The sequence below is a fragment of the Sesamum indicum genome, linkage group LG4 (assembly GCF_000512975.1).
Source record: "Sesamum indicum cultivar Zhongzhi No. 13 linkage group LG4, S_indicum_v1.0, whole genome shotgun sequence".
In the NCBI taxonomy this organism is placed as follows: domain Eukaryota; kingdom Viridiplantae; phylum Streptophyta; class Magnoliopsida; order Lamiales; family Pedaliaceae; genus Sesamum; species Sesamum indicum.
Window position 1 is genome coordinate 3,537,356 of NC_026148.1, and position 19,716 is coordinate 3,557,071.

General features: G+C 35.4%; 2 protein-coding genes across 5 annotated transcripts; both read right to left on the reverse strand.

The window, feature by feature from the left end:
* LOC105159940 (sucrose transport protein SUC3) lies at window positions 4,939–12,526 on the reverse strand. Of its 2 annotated transcripts, XM_011077169.2 has the most exons (14): window positions 12,019–12,525; window positions 10,667–10,732; window positions 9,315–9,413; window positions 9,166–9,230; window positions 8,992–9,076; window positions 8,859–8,892; window positions 8,029–8,128; window positions 7,745–7,820; window positions 6,918–7,277; window positions 6,648–6,791; window positions 6,266–6,499; window positions 6,054–6,117; window positions 5,930–5,973; window positions 4,939–5,773 (listed from the first exon to the last, which is right to left on the reverse strand). In XM_011077169.2, exons 1-14 carry the CDS (start codon window positions 12,283–12,285, stop codon window positions 5,603–5,605), a joined length of 1,809 nt encoding a protein of 602 aa, XP_011075471.1. In that variant the 5' UTR covers window positions 12,286–12,525; the 3' UTR covers window positions 4,939–5,602. The 2 variants fall into 2 exon arrangements, with proteins under 2 accessions (XP_011075471.1, XP_011075472.1); XM_011077170.2 differs by lacking the exon at window positions 10,667–10,732 and having other exon boundaries at window positions 12,019–12,526.
* LOC105159941 (binding partner of ACD11 1) lies at window positions 14,214–17,565 on the reverse strand. Of its 3 annotated transcripts, none has more exons than XM_011077171.2 (5): window positions 17,413–17,565; window positions 16,093–16,228; window positions 15,485–15,560; window positions 15,011–15,124; window positions 14,214–14,886 (listed from the first exon to the last, which is right to left on the reverse strand). In XM_011077171.2, the coding sequence occupies exons 2-5, from the start codon at window positions 16,206–16,208 to the stop codon at window positions 14,458–14,460; spliced, it is 735 nt and encodes a 244-aa protein (XP_011075473.1). In that variant the 5' UTR covers window positions 16,209–16,228; window positions 17,413–17,565; the 3' UTR covers window positions 14,214–14,457. The 3 variants fall into 3 exon arrangements, with proteins under 3 accessions (XP_011075473.1, XP_011075475.1, XP_011075474.1); XM_011077173.2 differs by having other exon boundaries at window positions 17,410–17,471; XM_011077172.2 differs by lacking the exon at window positions 17,413–17,565 and adding an exon at window positions 17,036–17,372.

The following is a 19,716-nucleotide window of genomic DNA, read 5'->3' on the forward strand; positions in this document are numbered from 1 at the left end:
CTATTGATATAGTGTGGGTGTTTAGGTCGTTGGGCAAATCTGTCGGTGTATGTCAAGGAATATCCTTGTCATTCTCAATATTCTTACCCAGTTTTGTGTTAATGAGGACTCTCAGGTCCTCTGATGGGGGATCAATAGCAGCATACACCTTCTCATTACCTTTCTTACAGTCCTCTAATCCATATCCCAGGTGCCGACTACGAGTATAGTACTTTGGGCAGCGTTTATAAAGTACTCTATGCGTCATGAGCTTACCATTAGATTCAATCCACATCGAATCAAGACGGGCCTTTGTAAGGTCTAGTTTAAAGCAAACAAATGCCACACTAAGCCTGATACCTTCTGTTGTCGCCTCGTCCAACTTGAGCGGCATAGCTACTAAACTTGCAATACCATATAAAGATTTTTTCTGAAATAGATGAACATGCAATTCCGACAATCGAATCCAAACCGGGGCGATCTGGTATTCCACTCTAGATTAAAATCTTGTGACCATTTGAACATGCAACGGGAATCCGTCAATGAACATGATCTGCTTTAGCTAAAGTCAAGATAAATCTTCTGCATTACTAAGTTTTATTAAGATATGTTTTGATGTAAATGATGCCGATGGAATAACCGCCTTCGCAAACCTATCTTGGAAAAATACAATCGAATAGTTAGCATACTAGGATACCCGTGCAAAAACTTCCAACCATTGCGAACTTCAGATGGGAAGCAAGCTGTTCCATCTCCTCTACAGTAAAATTGATGGCCCAGCCACCCTAATGGAGATAAGGTTTACCGAAGTAATCTGCATCTGGGGCAAAAATCTTCTTGGTTGCGCGAGGGGAAAGGATTTACCCCGCATACTCGCTTTTTAGTGGACAAAGAATGATATCATATAAACATGATCGGTTGCACAATAGATACGTTTATTAATTTTTTTACCGAAATGTGAATGTGGTCGTCAAGCCTGTTGTTTTGATGCTTGAATGTCATGTTAGACGCACATGTTGGAGTAAGGGTAGGGTACAAAGTGAAACGGAGTTACTGCTGGGAAAAAAAAATTATGCTATTCATCCCCAAATCGATTTTTCATCCGTCCTAATCTTACGCAAGATCATCTAAAATCAACCTAAATTTTTACATGATGCGTACTCAAGGTTAATTTTTTTTTTCTTGAGGACCCTACTGATGCCTAGGCGGGGGTTTGGCAAACCCCAACCTATTGATTAGAATTGAAACATTCTGTACAATTTTTTTTTTTTAAAAAAAAAACATAAACGAGGAGTACTTACACTTAGGGGTGGACATTTGGGTCGGGTAGTTCAAGTCTCGATTCGATCGGTTCGAGTTTGGGATTTTCTTTTTTAATTTTTTTCTTAAAAAATTTTGGTACCTGAATTAAAAAGATCGGGCCAGGGTTCGTGTAGGAAAATCCTACCCTAACTACCTGATCAAGTACCCAAAATTTTTAAAAAAAAAGTACATATTTTTTCTTTTTGTCTACCCGTTTAGGTTTAACCCTAGGTTTTCTTTCTCCTCCTCCTCCTCCTATATTCCTCCCTCTTCTCTGTGTTCTTCTCCAAAATCTCAAGTTCTCAACCCAACAACACCATGTCAAAACATTCAACTCCAACAAAAATCCATCCTCTTTCTCTCAAATCCTAAAATTTTAAAATGTCACAAGCAGATGTTGGAATTAGAATACCAAATCCCAAAATTAGTATTTCTTTTTCTTTTGTTGTTTAGTTAATTGTATATTGAAATTTCTTACTTATTGTATATTAAAAAATAAGTATATTAAAAAAATCAAATGATAAAAATTAAAATTGTATATTCAAAAAAAATTTAAAAAAAATAAAAAAACTAACAAAGCAGAGACTGTTCGAAAACAACCCTGTTTTTATAGAAGTTGAAACAACTTCTATTATTTATTTGAAGTTGGAGCTATTTCAGCTTTTATTTTACTATAGAAGCTGAAGCAGCTTCTATTTTAAAAAACAGAAGATGTTTCAACTTCTATTTTATACAACTTTAAGTTAATTTTTTAATTATTTTTTTAAATATATATTATATTAATTTGTAACATTAAATTAAAATAAATGGTGCTTATTTTTTTTCTAAAAAAAGGAAAGTTTTGGTTACTAGACTGTCGAGTACCTGATCAAATCGAGGCAGGATCAGGTAACTAAAATAACTACCCGAAAGTTTGGATATCTGACCTGAACTACCCAAATTTTCAAAACCTGACCGACGCGCACCCCACCCCTACTTCCTCTTACAAAACCACTATGTTGAATATTGCATCAAGAACTCCTTAGCGAAAACGAAAATTAGGTAGATGGTGGTTTTAGCAAATCAGTCCCGCTAGCTCTCACGGGCTTCATTGATCACTGCAGGAGATCTAGTAATTTAAATATAAATATTATTTATAGTAAATAACTTTTATTGAAATATGTTTAAATTAAGTATTAATTTAAATTAATTAATAAAGTATTATTATTGTTCATTAATACTTACATTGATATAAATATTTAAATTTCAAAAAATAAACTTAATATATTATTTTTTTACTATGATTTAATCGAACTTTTATTTTAAATTATAATTAGTTTTATAAAAAATATCTACATTTTTTTGGTATTTTAATATTTAAATTTATATATTTAAGAACAAAATTATTTACTTTTTAGAGGGATAAAAATAAAAAAGGAATTATTAAAAATAAAGTAAAAACAAGTACATTTGATCACGGTAACTTTTTAAACACATTATAGAGGTATTATTGTAAATTAACAGCAAAAAAATGCCAAAATCTGTAAAAGAAAAAAAAAATCAAAAAAATCAACCCGCGCCACCCTTGAGTGCACTCTACCTTCTGTTAATTTTTAATGGAAAAGGAGTCTTGCGCAAGATTTTAAAAAATATAAAATCATAAAAGGCTTTTACTTAATTTTAAAATACAAAAAAAAAATTAACTATTTTAAAAAAGCACGATAGGTAAAATACAATTTGGCCTTTAAACATTAAATAGTAACAACTACACAGTAGTAATAGGCATTAGGTAACAGTTATTACGTGGGGGTGAAGATGAAAAATCAAACAGAGTTGACAAAAAGCATAATAACGAATACTAAAATATTCAGAAATGGTTCATATATATATATATATATATATTAATTAAGAGTTGATTTGCACAGAGTTGTGGTGTGGAAAGATGCTTTATGCAGTGCTGATGGTGTACTGGGAAGGGAATTAATAATATAATAATGCTCAATGATTTGGATTAGTTGAGTTATCTTATGATGAAAGGCAGCTTCCAAGAATGACAAAGATCATATGAGCCCTACTTAACTATTGGCCCCACATTAATTTGATGTCATCACACTCCATTTTCTTAATATTTGGTATAATAATATATAAATATTTTAGATTGAATGTTTCTAATATTTATTTTTATTAAATAAATAAGTTCTTTTATGAATCAAATTTACGAAATTTATTGATATTAAAAAAGTAAAATTGAATGAAAAACCTCTTATATATAAATGTTACTATTATAATAAATGACAAGAGGGTAGATGGAGGGAGAGGTTGATTAGTACATGTTCTTTTTTCATGAAGAAATCATTAGTTAGTACTTGTCACAATTCTAACAATTATATATATATATATATATATATGTGTGTATTGAGGAGGCCAACCTTTGAAATGGGTGATGATAATGGGTGAAAAATGGGGACCCACATATTGCTGATTTCCATAGAGGCCAAAGACAAGTTAGGATCAGTACTGTATCACATGACTTTATTAGTTGGAACCCCAAAAGATCCATCTGCTCTGCTCTTCATATTTCAATTATTCTCTCTCTCTCTCTCTATATATATATAAATATATATTAGGTAATGATAATTATGAGCATATAATTACAAAAAGATTGCATTTTTATTAATTAAAACGAGAGAGCGAGAGAGAGAGAGTGACTGTTGTTGCAGTCCACATAGTTACAAAGTTTTGGTGGATTGAGGTCAGAAGAAACTGAAGGCCATGTGCCCTTTATATGTTTCACTCTTCCCCTTCCCTTTCTTCCTCGTGATAATGATTTCTCAACCACTGCTCTTTCTTACACTTTTTATGTATCTAAATCTTTTTCTTTTATTTATATTAACTCTTTTTTTAAAAAGAAAATCAAAATTTGGTTGGATAATGAAGCTTGTACATCTGCATTATATATGTTATTAATGCATTGATCGATGATATTATGGCTTTTAGTTGTGGATAAGAAGGTCAATTCTTGTCGTTAATAATAACTTTTAGTGATCGAGTTGAATAATATATACAACATTTATTGTGTGCCAGTGCTCAAGTCGAAATTTGCTTATGGTAATTCAATTTGTAATAACATAGAAGGTCTAATTCTATTGTGTACATGCATGGAAGTGCATGCAGCAGCTTTGTGCTTTAGGTATACGTGTATGGGCAATCAGTGAAACAGGTTGTCATCTGATCATCGATGCATGTTTGTTTCTAAGTCTCTTGCTGGCAATACGCTCAGCCTCGGCCCCAGTTCAACACTATTGAATCAAAACAAACAAATTTGAAATTTTAAAATAAACACAAATCACGAAGAAAAAAATATATTGGTAGAAGCCCTGAGAATTATTTATTTAATCGCAAACGGACAGAAAAAAGGTTTCCAATGCAATTAGCATTGACAAGATTGAAAAATGGTTTTGTTCAGTAAACTACTGTCTGATGAGCAGTAAAGGACATAGAATAATAATAATAATCCCTTCACTGTAAGGGAAAAAAATCAAGTTGCAAAATGCAAACAGACAAAGAAAATTCGCCGTGGGCATTGAGTGCAAGCAAGAAACCAACATTTTTGACAGATATCTGCCTAAAGAAAGTGATATAAGATTCTGAAGGTACTACATTCATCATACACATATGGAGACATAAGTTGGCAAATGAATAAACATGGAAAGATGCTTAATAATGTTGTTTGAAATAGTACAATGTCTTAAGGTAGTATTTGGTAATGATGCCTGAAGTTACGTGCGTGTAACGGTTCGACCAGAAACAGTTCTATCGAGTTGCCTGTTCAAACACCGCTTATAGGATATCTTGAACAAGAGATTTGGCAACCTGCAATTCAGGAGTACTCTATGGAAGTAATTGCAGTAGGCATTTGTATCAATCACGGTTCTGGTTTTGTTGTTTGTTGCGGATGTGTTCTCCTAAAAGTATTCATCTGTCAACACCAAGCAGTATTCAAGATTGAAACTTTTATTACATCCCTACTATGTAAATGGATTTGTCAACCATCTTTTGCTAGATCACATACGCAAATTACAGCAGTAACCTATATCAGACCTATGCATTGTCGTATTTCCCAAAACAGACCTATTGGTTTGGCTATATGCTTTTTGGATGTAATAAAATAGACAAGATAATTCCTCCGGGTAAAGAAAAATGAATGAATATGTGGAATCTCGAATCTCCAAGAGAACAAATATGTGCATGCTCGGAGTTCTGGTTGTGTAGTTGTGTACAAGTCGGTATTCATCCCATGTGGGAAGTATTGGCAAGTTGAATCAGCCGGGGAAATGTTTGATCAACCAAAATGGAAACCAGTTGATTTATAGGAACTGCTTGGAAGAGTTGGAAGCCTCTGAACTGCAACAACGCTAGCTGCTAGGGCACAGATTGATGCTAAGACAAATGCTGGTATGTTGCCACCTCCAAATAAAGCATCCCATGGACCGGCACCAAGGGAGACGATCATCTAAATAGAAGGAACATTTCATCAAGCTTACCATAATTGATGAAGAAAATGTTGATGTTGCACAAGGATAGGTAGCAGAACAAAGCATAGGTTATCAAGATGGCTACATTGCTCATTATCAGGAGAACCATAATTGAGAGGCATAGCGGTAACTACCTGAGGTACCACAATGGCAAGATTTAGAACTCCGATTGCCAGTCCTGAACAAAAATACAGCATTTGCTGTCAAAGAAATAACGTTTCCAGCTAGCAGAGAAAATAAATTAGACAAAAAACATACCTTGGCCACCTCCAGAATCCGCAGTCACCTCAGCAGTGACGGAGAAGGGCACACTATAAGTGATCTAAAATGAGATTTAAAGGCATCAAAACAAAAAACTTTAGGTGGCAATATTGTCTCATAGAAATGGGGATGAGCAATTCAATGTCGTACATTTCTGTAAAGCAAGAACAATACATAAAATTTAGTAAATATAGCACCAAACAACTTACAGCAAGAGGAAGGCCAAGAAGAGCAAAAACAACCAAAGAGGCAATTTTAGTATATCCAGTTGCACCAATGACATGTTGAATCCCGTCAGAATATTGTCTCACGGAAACCAAGCTAATAATAGCTGTGCCAGCCATGCAAACAAACACAATAAAATTGCTACTAGCCCAAACTAGTCTAGCTCCCATCCATTGGCACATGGGTTCAATAAAGAAGGAGCTGATGCCGAGAACAACCTGCAATCAAAGGTAAGGATTAATACAGGGCCTCAAAGTAGTAACACACAATAGCATAAACCTGCCAGATACTAAGCATCAATTCTTTCAACTCCCCACTAGAACTCATAGAAAGTAGAACTAATGGTGCTCAATTTTGAGTTCTTACAGAATTCAATAGCAAACCAAATGCACCTTCTCTAACACCTTGGTTATAAGCATCAACTTCAGCAACCTCTCCTTTTGGGTCACCGTGAAACACTTCTCTCCCCATCCAATCAGTGTCAAAGAGAAAAAAGGGAAACCAGGACAACTATTTGAAACAGGAAAAAATGACGAAAATTAGACAAAAGGAAAATCATAAAAGTGACAGTCAAACAAGACTATGCGTTAGAAGTCCCGCAGAATCAAAGTTTTCTATACTCTAAGAAAGACATACCCAAGTCAAAGCCATGACTATCAGCACCGAATGCATAGCTGGAGGTAAATGGCGCAAGCTGGTTAGCAAATTTACCAGAACGGCCCCAGGGCTGTCAGTAAAACCATCGTCATCATTTTCCTGATTCTTTTTTTCTTCAGTCCCATCACCATTATCCACCGAATAATGCCTCTCAGGCTTAATTTCCAATGCGTAATGGTTTAATTCTGTATCAGTTTTTGATTTTGGAAGGTCAGATCCATTTAGCTCATCATCATCCAAGAGCGGAGCAGAATCTGAAACTCGGTGAGGTTGTTTTGGCGGCAAGGGTACTTCCTTTGCAAAGTAGAGCGTCACAAGTGTACAAAGACAAAGGAAGACCTGCACAGTGCCAGGGTTTTAGAATTTGGTATAATCTAAGAATAGAATAGTGAATATCCATCTTATAGAGCATTAAGAGTTCTATAGGTATTTTTCACATAAGAAATGAGGAATACAAAAGTTATACCAAGGAAAAACTTCACCGAGAAATAGCAAAAACCAAATAATTGACAGAGACCATGCTGAAATATGAAAAATGATGTAAATCAGCAACTACTCACATAAGCGGGAAAAGACAAAAAGTTCAAATATAATAGTTCCCCCAAAGACTTTCGGGGCCCTTGACCCAAGATTTTTCAGATCTATGTAAGAAAGAAATGAAAACTCGATCAAAATGGGCTGTAATTTTCAATGGCATTCTCAACGCTAGGCCACTTGACCTATAACAAGCCAATAATATCTTGTATTGAGTGTTCTCAAAACTTCATACACAAAAGCCTAGGCTCTCAACCCAGCAAATTACTCACCACTGCAACTAAAAAAGCTGCTTTCAGATTCCCACATGGTTCACAACAAGCTCTACTTGTCAAGAAAGGAAACCATCTGCATGCAAAAACAAATATATGACAAATTTATAAAAGACTAGCTCATTCAATATATATTTATATATTAATGCTACACTATGATAAATCTTACATCAGATTGAAATGTACTAAATCATATCATCTTACAGGAATAACAGAAATCCGAACTAGTATATAACATTCACAGCAAACATTATATCAGACTTACTGTCTTATAAAAGTCTCACCTGTGCCAGTTTCCACTAGCCCCAGAAGAAAATCCTAAAATGTTCCCAACAGCCATCCAAGAGCAAAATACAGCATTGGCTGAATTTCTCTGATCAGGACCTACATTTAGATGATGAAGATATTTTGATGACCCATTTCAAGAAGCATGCTTGTAGTACAAATAATATGTTTACAGGAAAATAGTTATGGCAGACTCAGTAATTCAACAAAGTAAAGGGGCTGATATTTTACTCTTGTTTTCTTTAGCGTCAACTCCACATCAATTATTGCTGGACTGGTAAGAGTTAACAAGCAACAGAGAAAGAGCGCAAAGCCGTAATATAATGAAAAAGGCAATGCCGGTAAAACAATGTTGCATATTTGACAGTTTCTTGTAAACACAATTGTTTGGGGTTTTAGAAACTTCAAAATAAAACTGATGTTGATCCAGAAAAAATGTCAGGGCGTATGTTGAGTTGGGTCAGAAGAGAAGAAAAAATAGGAAGTGGTCCAGAGGCACTGTGAATTATAAGGATTTGTTGACGAAGATATGAGGACATAGAGAAGGCTACAGGTGAAATTGATTATTCTTTAATTATTGAGTTAGAAACAAAATAATTGAAAATCCAGATTAGTAATTAACAAATTAAAAGCATGAGCACCCATTTTCTCTCATGAAAATGATGACAAAGAAAACGAAGCCTTTCCTATCTAACTGGACCTACTCTCAAAATTGTTGCGTTAACTGAGGTACCAGACTTATGAAGGTTCAAGTTATGCACATCATTTTGGCCAACAGTAAACTCTTGTATTCTGTTCAGATGAGATACAAGAAGAGTGGTGGCTTTACCTGATAAATCTGCCAGGAGAGCTCGAGCTGGGCCCTAAACAATTAAAAACATTTGTGTTTGTCTTTGTAGATGAAATCGTAGTTCTTGGGAAATCCCTTGGAAATAGAGTATAAATGACTTGGTAGATGTTACCTGCACAGTGTTGTTTGCAAGATCCAGCATCCAAAACCCAATTACAAAGACAATAGCCGCCCTGGTTCGAGTACCTTTAAAAGTGCTGCATTTCGTTGAGTAGTTTAACCATATTTTTCCGCATTTAGAAAGAAGAGGAAATGAACAAGATAAAGGCTAAGAAGTTGATGAAACCTGCAATGCTCTTTTGTATCCCCTAGGAAGTAACCAATGTCTGCAGAATACCCGATTATTATGACCTATATTACACAACTTAGTTTAGCTGGTATGATGAATAGCCCTCAACCACAAAACAGAAAATATGAAAATCTCAATATACATACAGAAACAGAGATCATGAGAGCTCCAACAAAAATAAATGGCCTCCTTCTTCCGTATTTTGAAGAGCATTTATCACTCCATATTCCAACACACGGTTGAACCTGAAAGGCAGTAGTATTAAATTATCCAAGGAATTGATACAACCTAAGGTTGGTTAGAAAGTCGAAGTGCATTTTATCAATAAGTCAGCATCAAAGTTTATGTCACCAAATATGTTAGTCATTTGTTCCTAAATCTCCTTACATTTCAGCAGTTCAATATCTTTCCAGGTTTGAAATGTCATTACGTACAATAGAACTTTGACTTTAACACTCCAAACTGTTCCTTCTTCAGCAGTTAAAAATACGCTACTGTGACAACTTATACATTGGACAAAGAAACGTCCAGTATTGGACCATATAAAGGAAAACCCACAGTACTTTAATTTCCATGGAAACTGTACCCCAACTCGATTGAAAGACTAATACAAAAAAGCCATAGAAAATGTTTGGTTACAGATTACACCTGCAGCAGAATATATTTTTCATTCGAGCAATGTTTAGCTTAAAAGAGGTAGGCAACAGAATTCCAAACCGGTGTTTAGTACATGGAAGTACCTTAATATTTTTAAAGATTCAATGTAAGCACAACCAGAGAACTACTAAGAGTATTTAAAAAAGGAGCCCACGTCTAGTATCAAAAAACAGGACGAATTGTAGTAGAGATGAGTTAGAAATTACTTAGAAGCTTAATTCGATGCATGGTGGTAGCAATTTAGGAAGAAAAAAGTATTAAGTGGCATAAATTGACTAAATAACAAGAACTACAAGAGTTCTCTTTTTAAGGTCAGAAGTTCCACTAATGAGGGAAACAACATCAAGTCCACAGTTCCTTGAATTATTGGTGTTTCTGCATCTTGAGATTCCACTGTCACAAATAAGCAAGTTCTCATACAAAATCAATAAAAAAGAGTAGATCCCTCATTGTAAAGACTGAAAACTTTTATACATGCTTCACTCGTACAATTAAGTAGTTGTAACAGCAACAACCTAAGAGTCCATAAATTTCATTTATGACCTACCATTATAACTGCACATGTTCCAATATCAGGATTTCTGTTAGTATTAAATAAATTGACAGCAGAAGATAAATTCCAAAGAGGAGAGTAAACATTTTAAGAAACAAGAAAAGAGCTTTCGAATTAAATTCTCAATCTGTCAGATGTCTGTAAACATACTTGTAGCTGTAAGTAACACCATGAGTTTGTTTACAATTCAATGAGATTAACAGAGCAACTTGCAACTCAGCATCCACATTAACACAAAACTAAAACAAGAACTTGTAAAAGTTGAAACAAAATGGTGTTACCACATACCACAAGGCCTGTTATTGGACCACAAAGCCATATAAAAGAAGAAAATTCATGTCCTATACCAAGCGTCTGCACAAAAACACAAAGCAAAGTCAACCAAAGAGGAAAACAGAATGAACAAACAGAAACAAACGACTTCTTCTGTATCCTCACAAACTTCAACACATACAGCGGAAACTCCGTCAGCACTATAAAGGTGTATGTTAATGCTTTTAAGAAACAGATTGTGAAGAAACATAGTACATGCTAATGGACAAGAAAATGACTATCATAAAAAGTCAGACATTTCACACAAGGAATTATATAGTAGATGGGTAACAAAGCCACACAAAAGTTCTCTGTAGGCTGTAACTACTTCAATTATGAAGTAATAGAATTGCTACATGCACACCTAAATGAGGGAAAGTCACAAGGTTTTACATCGATCAGTATAAGAAGAGAGAGAGGCACCCAATACAAGCAATGTTTGGTCATAAAATGAATCACTATTTTCCTTTCCCACATCGACGGCTCTCAACCATTATCATTTTCTTTTCTTAATTTGTAATGTGGTGTTTCTGTGAGCTGAATTATGGTTAGTGACTGCAACAAATATAAAATCATTCTGTGAGCTGAATTATGGTTAGTGACTGCAACAAATATAAAATCTTGACTAAATGTACTTTTGAGCCTGAGTATGCGATTAATGACTGTAAGAATTCCAGCATATGGATCAGCAGGCTTTGGTTACACATTAATTACCAAAACAAATATGGCTTTGGTTACACATTTGCTTTTGTACCACCATACAACCCAATTAACCAAATAAGGTTAAACAATTCAATGAAACTGAGCATGTTAGACGGAACACCCAAAGTAGGGAGGCAACACAAACCTTGCTTCCCTTATTCTATATCTTCTCAGACCCTCATGCAAGTTGAAGGCAGCAGTGTCTTTGTGATGTTCAAGAAATAATAAAAGAAAAAATAAGCATTGTCAAATCATTAACCGATAACAAAAGAAGAATCAACACTTAGTGCTCATTAGTTAGGAGCCCATATTCAAATTAGAATAAGTGAAGGACAATAAAGAAAAATAATCACTTAAATTTACACATTCCAAGATCTGCTGATTTGTTCTACCTTTTGCTGTACTAAATTCATTTTAGAAAACTTCAGGGTTTAGCTTATGGATAATGTATTCAATAAACATTCATCATAAATTGACACGCAACATCATATATCTACTTGATCAAACCACGTCCAATCAACTATACTAAAATGCAACAGAATCCACAACATATCACAGTAACAAGCTATGCACTTCTAATTGCACAATTACACCCTAACTGCAGACTTAACCGAGCGCGCATTCACCTGAATATAAGGAGTGAGGAGGGACAGCTGAAGGGCCCACCCGAACTGTACCCCCGCAGCCACCGTACAACTGAGGATCAACGTCAATAAGCTGCAATGATTCGGGGGCGCTTGATGCTGATCCACAACACCACCGCCTGATAATCCGTGCGGCGAAGATGAGTCATGGATCCCTGAAAAGCGCCGCCGCGGTGATTCATCGGCGGCTACTAGTTCCACTTCCTTCTTCAGGTTCTTGTACGGTACTCGGATCGACACTGCGTCCATTGCTCTGTGAAACTATTCTGTTAATTTACATAAGCGAAGTGAAATTGTATTACGATCTGGTGAAACAACCAGGGTTTTTGAAAATGTGATTTATAATTTGAGGAAAACTAAAGGAAAAAGCGAGAGACAAAAATTGGACGGGTGATTTTGGGTTTGTGGATGTTGAGATGTTATGGAATGCCGCTGCAGATGAATTTGATCGCCTGTTTGTTGATCTTTGAGATTGGAACTGGTTGGACCCGGATCCGATCCAAATCAAAATGGATACTTGCCCAACTTGAAATCTATAAGTTGAATAAGTACACAAAGTATATGAACCACTAATAAGTTTGAATTAGATATCATAATTTATTTATTCTCTAAAAAGACTTATATCATTTGGTTGTAAACGAGTAATTTGTTTTGGTTTATAAGTTTAAGATTTTTTTTCCCTAACGAAAGGTCTTTTTTATAATAAAACTGCTAAAATCATACAAAATTAAATTGATCAATATCTCGTATAATAAAGTATTGATTTAATCTTAAAATACACAGTGGGTCGGATTGGGCTAACCCAACAAAGATCGAATTGAATCAACAAAAAAAAATAGGTTGGTTCGGCCTAAATACGCTTGGGACAACCTGGTCCTAAAAACCAATACCTAAAACCAGTCTAACCCAGTGCCCTATTGGGCCTTTTTTTTTAAGTTCATTATAATATTTTTTAACAATTACTTTTCTATATACAATTTTTTGTATGATTTAATTTATTATTTATTTATTTTAAAAATAATTATAATTATAAGAAAACCTCATTAGTATAAAAAAATAAACAAACACATTTAGACTTGATGGGGGCTTGATTTGGACTTGATCCGAACCTCAACCGAGCTAGTTCATGAGCTGAGTCTAGAATTAAAAATGGATTCGATTGGGGCCAAAGGCTCAGCACTGCCCATAAATAGTAGTGAGGTAGTCCTGAGTTGGGCCTTTTTGAATTGGTCTATGCCGCTTTTGAATCGAACTGGCCCATTACGTAATTTGAATCTCGTCGTGTGCCACATCTATAAAAACAATTATAAATTATATATACCTTATATCCTATAAGATGAATAAGTTTTCAAGGTATTTGAATTAGAAACATATTTGATGTTATAATTGAGGATCATATTCGATTCTTAAATTATTTTTAAATGCTAATAAGTTAAATTGATTACATTCAAGTGTGTATAGAGAATCGGGCACGGAAGGAGGCAGATGATAAAACCGGGTAGAGGATGATGAACAGGAAATGGATAAACAAAACGGGCAGGGTTATGGACTGATTCAACTTCCCCCAGACCCATATGTTGAAATGAAAGCTCTGTGTTACTGTTGACTACTGACTTGTCTTAAAGTCGCGTTCCGTAATAAAGGAAATAGCAGGCGTGAGAGCTAAGGAGCGGCTTTTCAACAAATGAAGCGTGATGGCACCGACACATACCGTTGACGCTAGGAATACCAAATCATACCCGATTTTAATTTTTTAAAAAATAATTATACCCGATTTAATGCCCGAATAGACAATGAATTAAACTCATGATTTTTTTGCAGAAAATTTTATGTTCGAATTTGAATGTGTGCATAATAGAAGAAAAAAAAAATTACACATGATTCATTTACATTTCAAAGAATTTATCATCATCTTATTTGTTGCCTACATTCATAACTGTTTTTTAATGAATTGATTAGTCGTGCAATTTAGAGGGTGTTTGACTAAATTTATTTACAGTATCTTATAATTTCATAATATGTATTTAAAACTTATTAAATACTTAATTTTATTTTAACTATAAGTTCTAACTACAGTGTTAAATAAAATAAAATTACAAAATAGTGAATTTTTGTGTACTACGCAAAGTTATCAGGAGATGTCTTCTAAATATTCCTACCCCTTAAGAAATAGAGTATTAGATGAAGGTTTTTGGATTGGTAAGTCTTCGAGAACCCATACATGTAACGATACAGCTCCAAAGAATCTGTAATTGTCCGCAAGTTAAACCATGCAGGAAGCGCACTGTGAAGAGGGGAACAAGAATTCCTACAGTGCCTAAGATCTATAGTATACCAACACCAAGTATATACAGGATGAGCTCACATCAAGAACAGCTACACAATGATGCACGGAATAAAACTATACTGGGCCAAAGGTTTTCATTTGTTAACACCACGACTACCCAAGTCGGCAGCAACTTGAGAAGCTCGGCTTAGAGCACCGGATACCCATAAAGCTCCCTTAGAGAAGTAACTACTATTAACCACAGCATTTGCTGCAGAAACTGCAGTCCTGCTGGTAGCAGCCACTGCTGATTTTGTAGTATCGGAAATGCAGTACCTCTGGTCCACAATTCTGGCGGCTTCAACCCCAGCAAATATCTTATCTGTCAGACCGATTCTTTCGCTCAACTCTGCAACCTTGGCTACTGCAGTTGCTGATACCTGATGAGATTCATCAAATGCTTTTGCCTTGCCCAATGCATCTTTTCCGAGTACGTATCCTTTAGCTACCATCGTTTTGACTACATCTTGAGCCAATGACATGGCTTCCCCAGCAGAAGGAACAACTCGGGGGCCTTGAGAATCCTGTTGACATCAGTAAATATTTGTGTCAGTGACCAAAAAGTGGCAGCCAAATAGTTTAAACTCAACAAACCAAGACCATCTAATACTCATATACATTATCAACTGAATAGAGAAAGAAAATTACAGCTGTACTACTTTCATCTTCAATACGCCATGAAGAATGATTCCAGAGGTCATGGTCATCTTCATACTGTCCCCATCTGGCTATGCATACTGGTTGATCCACAATGGTTGCTCCCTAATATGAGCATTTAACTTCAACATATAAAAGCAATGGGGGGACGAAATCAATGAAGACAAAGCACGTGAAAATAGATAAATACTAATAGCAATGCAGAAGTCTGATGGAAAGCATAAAAGTACGCAACGTCAGCATCTTGAACCCAAACTAATTCTCTCCATAATATGTATTGTTACCAACACATTAACAGTGACCATTTCAATCATTCTCAAAATGGTCATCTTCTTTCTTCTTTTATTACCTTCCTCGTGTATGCATTAGCTGCAATATTTTTCCAGGCAACTGATCAAATCTTAGATGCTACACATAGTTACTTATTAGCCATTAGCCAGATAAAACATCTACAAATCGCCTTACACTGAGAAGGACGGCAGTGTCCAGAGCATGAGAATTTCTGAATGTAACATAAGCTGTGCATCCATATTCACCAGCTCTATTATTCCAGAACCACAAAAAGCATATCAAGTAAGGTAATAGCAACGAGAGATCAAACAATGAGATATAGAAAGCAAAATGAACACTTCACAGAAGTTTTAGCAGTAATTTCTTTTAACAGTCATGCAAGAGAAGTAATGCATACACTTTGCATGGAAAAAGGTACTGTTATTCTATTAATTACTCAGAAGATATCAAAGTTAAATCCAATATTAAAATACTAACTTATATTCTTGCATTCCCATAATAATTAAATTGTTCGCATTTCGCTTCTTTTCCCTATTCTTGTCGAAACTTTTTCCTAGAACAGATAATTTTAGTTTTGTGTGTTAGAGCAGCCGGTCAGGAGGAGCTCCTGACATTTAGAAGAATCATGAAATAGCGCAAGCCAAACACTTTCATTGAAAGTAAATATTCCAAAGAGTAACTGGTAAATTTCTACATGTTTGCATGAATAATTCATACAGCTCACAAGGATCACACCATTAACAGAATACAAGGTAATATGGCCTTATCATACAGAGGAGTACCTGACAATTTCTACATGTTCGATCGCACCACAAAAAGCAAAAAAATCATAAACATCCTTCTCTGTCGCATTAGGAGACAAGCTTGTAACTTCTGCTGTATAACCAGTGGGGCTCATTTTCCACCAAACAAGTGCTCCTGGAAAAGAAGGAGATGACTTAGTTGCCTTATTACAAATAAATTACTGCAAACAACTCCATAGGCACCAAGAGACCAACTATCTCCACAACCAGAAGTAAAGGCCGACGTAGGCTTCAAAACTGTTCTGGTGTCAGATTAATGTAGATTCTAGAGTTCATACATACATAGGTTATGTTTCTCAGTCATTTTGTATATGAGGTATTTGCAAGAATCAGAAACTAGGGCAGTGCATCAGTAAGCAAGATTTACTTTCAACCTACAATTTTGTTTCTCAGTCAATTAATTTATGAAAACCAAAATAATAACGAGTGTATACATAGGTTGAACAGCTAACTTTTGTTTGAGTTCAATCAACATTAATTTCTTGGTAGCAGACTTGGTTATCACCCCTCCCTCTAAAGCTAAAGCAAGGATATTCAAACAAAGTCATCTGCAAATCTGACCACACTTGAAATGGGTCTTCGTCGAATTGATATTTTAACCAATTAATCAGCTGTAAAGTAGATTTCTAACCCTTATGCTACTTTTTGCCCACGGAAATATCTTTCTTCAGATGCGTTCAGTTACATAAGCAAATGTACAGTCATGATCAGCAGGAGGAAAAATTTTAAAATTATGCAAACACTGCGCAAAATATTCTCCTACTTTTGCTTCATCTTTTTTTTTTTTTTTTTTAAATCAATCAATCATGAAAACATTAGGCTTAACACAAACGAATCTTGACCTAAACATGACGAGAAACAAGAACGGGAAACACTAAAAGCTTGAACATATTATCTCCATACACAAATAAAAAATACCCACCAGATATCTTCAAATTTCAGCACACTCAACGTAGCTTCTCGACAAATACCGATCACTCAAGAAAATTCTCAACTCAACAGATTAAAAAGTCTACATTCAAAATTTAAACAATAAACGCAAATTCTATATCAGTAATTTAATGCAAACAGGAAACTTGTCATCTCAATTTGTACAATATCACGTTCAAGAAGCAAGATGAAAATTGAAAAAAAAAAGAAAAAGAAAAAATAATGATCCCAGTTAATCAAAACTAACAAAGAAGCTATAATCTGAACCTGAAACCATCAAACTACACAAATCGCACGATTAACTAAAAAATATTTCGACGTAAAACTTCAATTTTCAAGAAAATCTAAGTAATTTCGGCAATTTACCACCTTTCCTATTACCCAAATAGAGGAGAAATTTGGGCGATTTGCAGATGAAGCTTCGTGAAGAAAAAGACAGTTGAACTGAAAGTTCAAGGCGTTCGATTTTCAGCTCACTATATGCACGGGTCTCAAATTAGTTTCCATTTGGGTCCCTCGACTTTAGTTTATTTACATTTTGTCCCCAAAATTGGGATTGCTAACAATTCACACTTTATTGATCACTTAAATATTTTTTTCTCAATTCTTTAAACTAAAATTTTATTTTTGCTCACAATTATTGAATATAATAATCTTTTTCTTCCCCCTAAATCTTCATTCTTGAAATGAATTTTACGCAATTATATATGAAAATAATTAAAAGAAGATGAAAAAAATATTGGTGTATATAGGCAGTTTAGTGTGTGCCAAGGTACGATAAGTATCGAAGTCAATTAATTAGGCCAACCACCAAATATTTGAAGAAATAATGACTAAAAATTTAATTAATTAAAGGGTGTTTGACTAACTTATTCAAAATATTTTATATGATCATACATCTTATTATAATTTTTATCAATTAGAATTTATAAAATATTAGATTTTATTTGAAAATAGATTCTTAAATTATTTCGATAAAATCTGATTGTGAAGCCAATAAAATGCTAGTAATTAATGTTAGTGTTTGGTGAGCCAATTAATTAGCTAGTGATGTATATATTGCTAATACACATTCAGTTAGAAGGGCAAACAAATAATTTGTATATATATAATTCATACAATAAATGAATACACCCTATCACACTACAAAAATTTCAACACCACTATAAATACCAAAAAAATAATTTTTTAGAGGAAGGACTATTCATTGATTTGATCCCTCACACATACCAAGAAATCCATTCGTAAAACGTATTTTTCACCTGGTGTGTAGTTGTGTCGTAGGTAAAATTTCTATTTCATCATTTCGGTAAAATCACAACCACATCATTGGCACCGTCTGTGGGAACATTTGCCTCGACACTGAGTAAGCAAACTAGGTCTCGGGTCGTGACTTTCACAATTTGGACGTGATCCGCAAAGCTCAAGTGAACGGGACGGAACAAGACCCGTCTCGTGAACACTCGCCACTATAGGAGGTAACTCCCCTAACCCATGAACAAGTACCCCTCAATGGGGAGATCCCCCAGCCACATTGACAATCTCCGCCCGCGCCCCCCGGGAGAGCACTCCCGCCGAAAGCTCTGCCTTAAGAACTGATGATCCAACTGACAAAAAGTTTTGCTGGCCCTAATTTGCGACGCATCTACTCGAGCAGCGGCACAACCCATGGCCCAATTTGTAGTGCAAGAGCTTGAGAATTCGCCCCCTCCTTCCCCTCGCAGAAGTCGAGAATTATCCTTGGCTCCCGAGGAGGAGGAGCAGAGGCGGGAGGAAGTCAACAACAGAATCTTTTGACCTGAGGTTGCACGGACCCAAGATCAAAAACCGAGGATCACTATTTGCCATGGGTTGTCCCCCCTCGGTGAAGCCCTTTTTCCCTTGTAATTTTAGCCGAAGCACTTCCAGCGGGCATCAAAGTATCGAATCTTCCAGAATATGATGGAACAGGGGATCCGTTATGCTAATATTGATTGGTAAGACTTGAGTGAGGCTACCTATTGCAAGGTCCTCCGCACTACACTCTCCAAACATGCTTTAGCGTGGTTCAACCAACTGTCAGTTGGAACTATCTCCAGTCTCGAGCAGTTGACTCAATGTGTTTTTGCATCACTTCTCTATGAACAAGAAAGTCTCAAAAACGGTTGTATATTTGTTCACCATTCGCCAGAGAGAAAATGAGTCGTTAAGAGATTATGTTCAAAGGTTTGTGGAGTCAGTGCATGATGTGCCGCATGTCAATCACGAGTTATTGGCCAACATAATTCAACAAAATTTTCAACCAGGAAGATTCAAAGAATCCATAGCCGAAAAGCCCTTAGCTCTCTAAATGACTTGCTATGCGATTACAAAAATATATTAGAATCAGGGAGTCCAATGTTGCAGACAATTCCCTTGGCGTCAAGAGGAAAGGTCAAGAAGAGGAAAAAGAATCGAGAAAGAAGGAGGAGCGCAAACATGTACCTCCAACGGGGTTCGCACACTACACCCCCTTGCATGCATCTAGGGGGGAAATACTAGTTGTGGCGGAACAACAAGGGCTAATCAGTCAATGGTCGACAAAGATGAAAGATATCCCAAGAGACTCAAATTCAATAAGTATTGTTGTTTTCATCAGGACAAGGGGTACACGACGGAGGAACGTCATCACTTGAAGAATGAGATAGAAAAATT

Bases quoted from the DNA above. Each gene is read 5' to 3' on its own strand.
- LOC105159940 (XM_011077169.2), bottom strand. From the start codon at position 12,285: ATGGACGCAGTGTCGATCCGAGTACCGTACAAGAACCTGAAGAAGGAA. The intron at 8,129-8,858 runs GTAAAGCCACCA...ATCTAAATGTAG, and splicing joins TCTCCTGGCAGATTTATCAG to GTCCTGATCAGAGAAATTCA. The intron at 6,118-6,265 runs GTAAGTTGTTTG...ATCTCATTTTAG, and splicing joins TTCTTGGCCTTCCTCTTGCT to ATCACTTATAGTGTGCCCTT.
- LOC105159941 (XM_011077171.2), bottom strand. From the start codon at position 16,208: ATGAGCCCCACTGGTTATACAGCAGAAGTTACAAGCTTGTCTCCTAAT. The intron at 15,561-16,092 runs GTACTCCTCTGT...CTGGAATAATAG, and splicing joins GAACATGTAGAAATTGTCAG to AGCTGGTGAATATGGATGCA. The intron at 15,125-15,484 runs GTAAGGCGATTT...TGCTCATATTAG, and splicing joins ACACTGCCGTCCTTCTCAGT to GGAGCAACCATTGTGGATCA.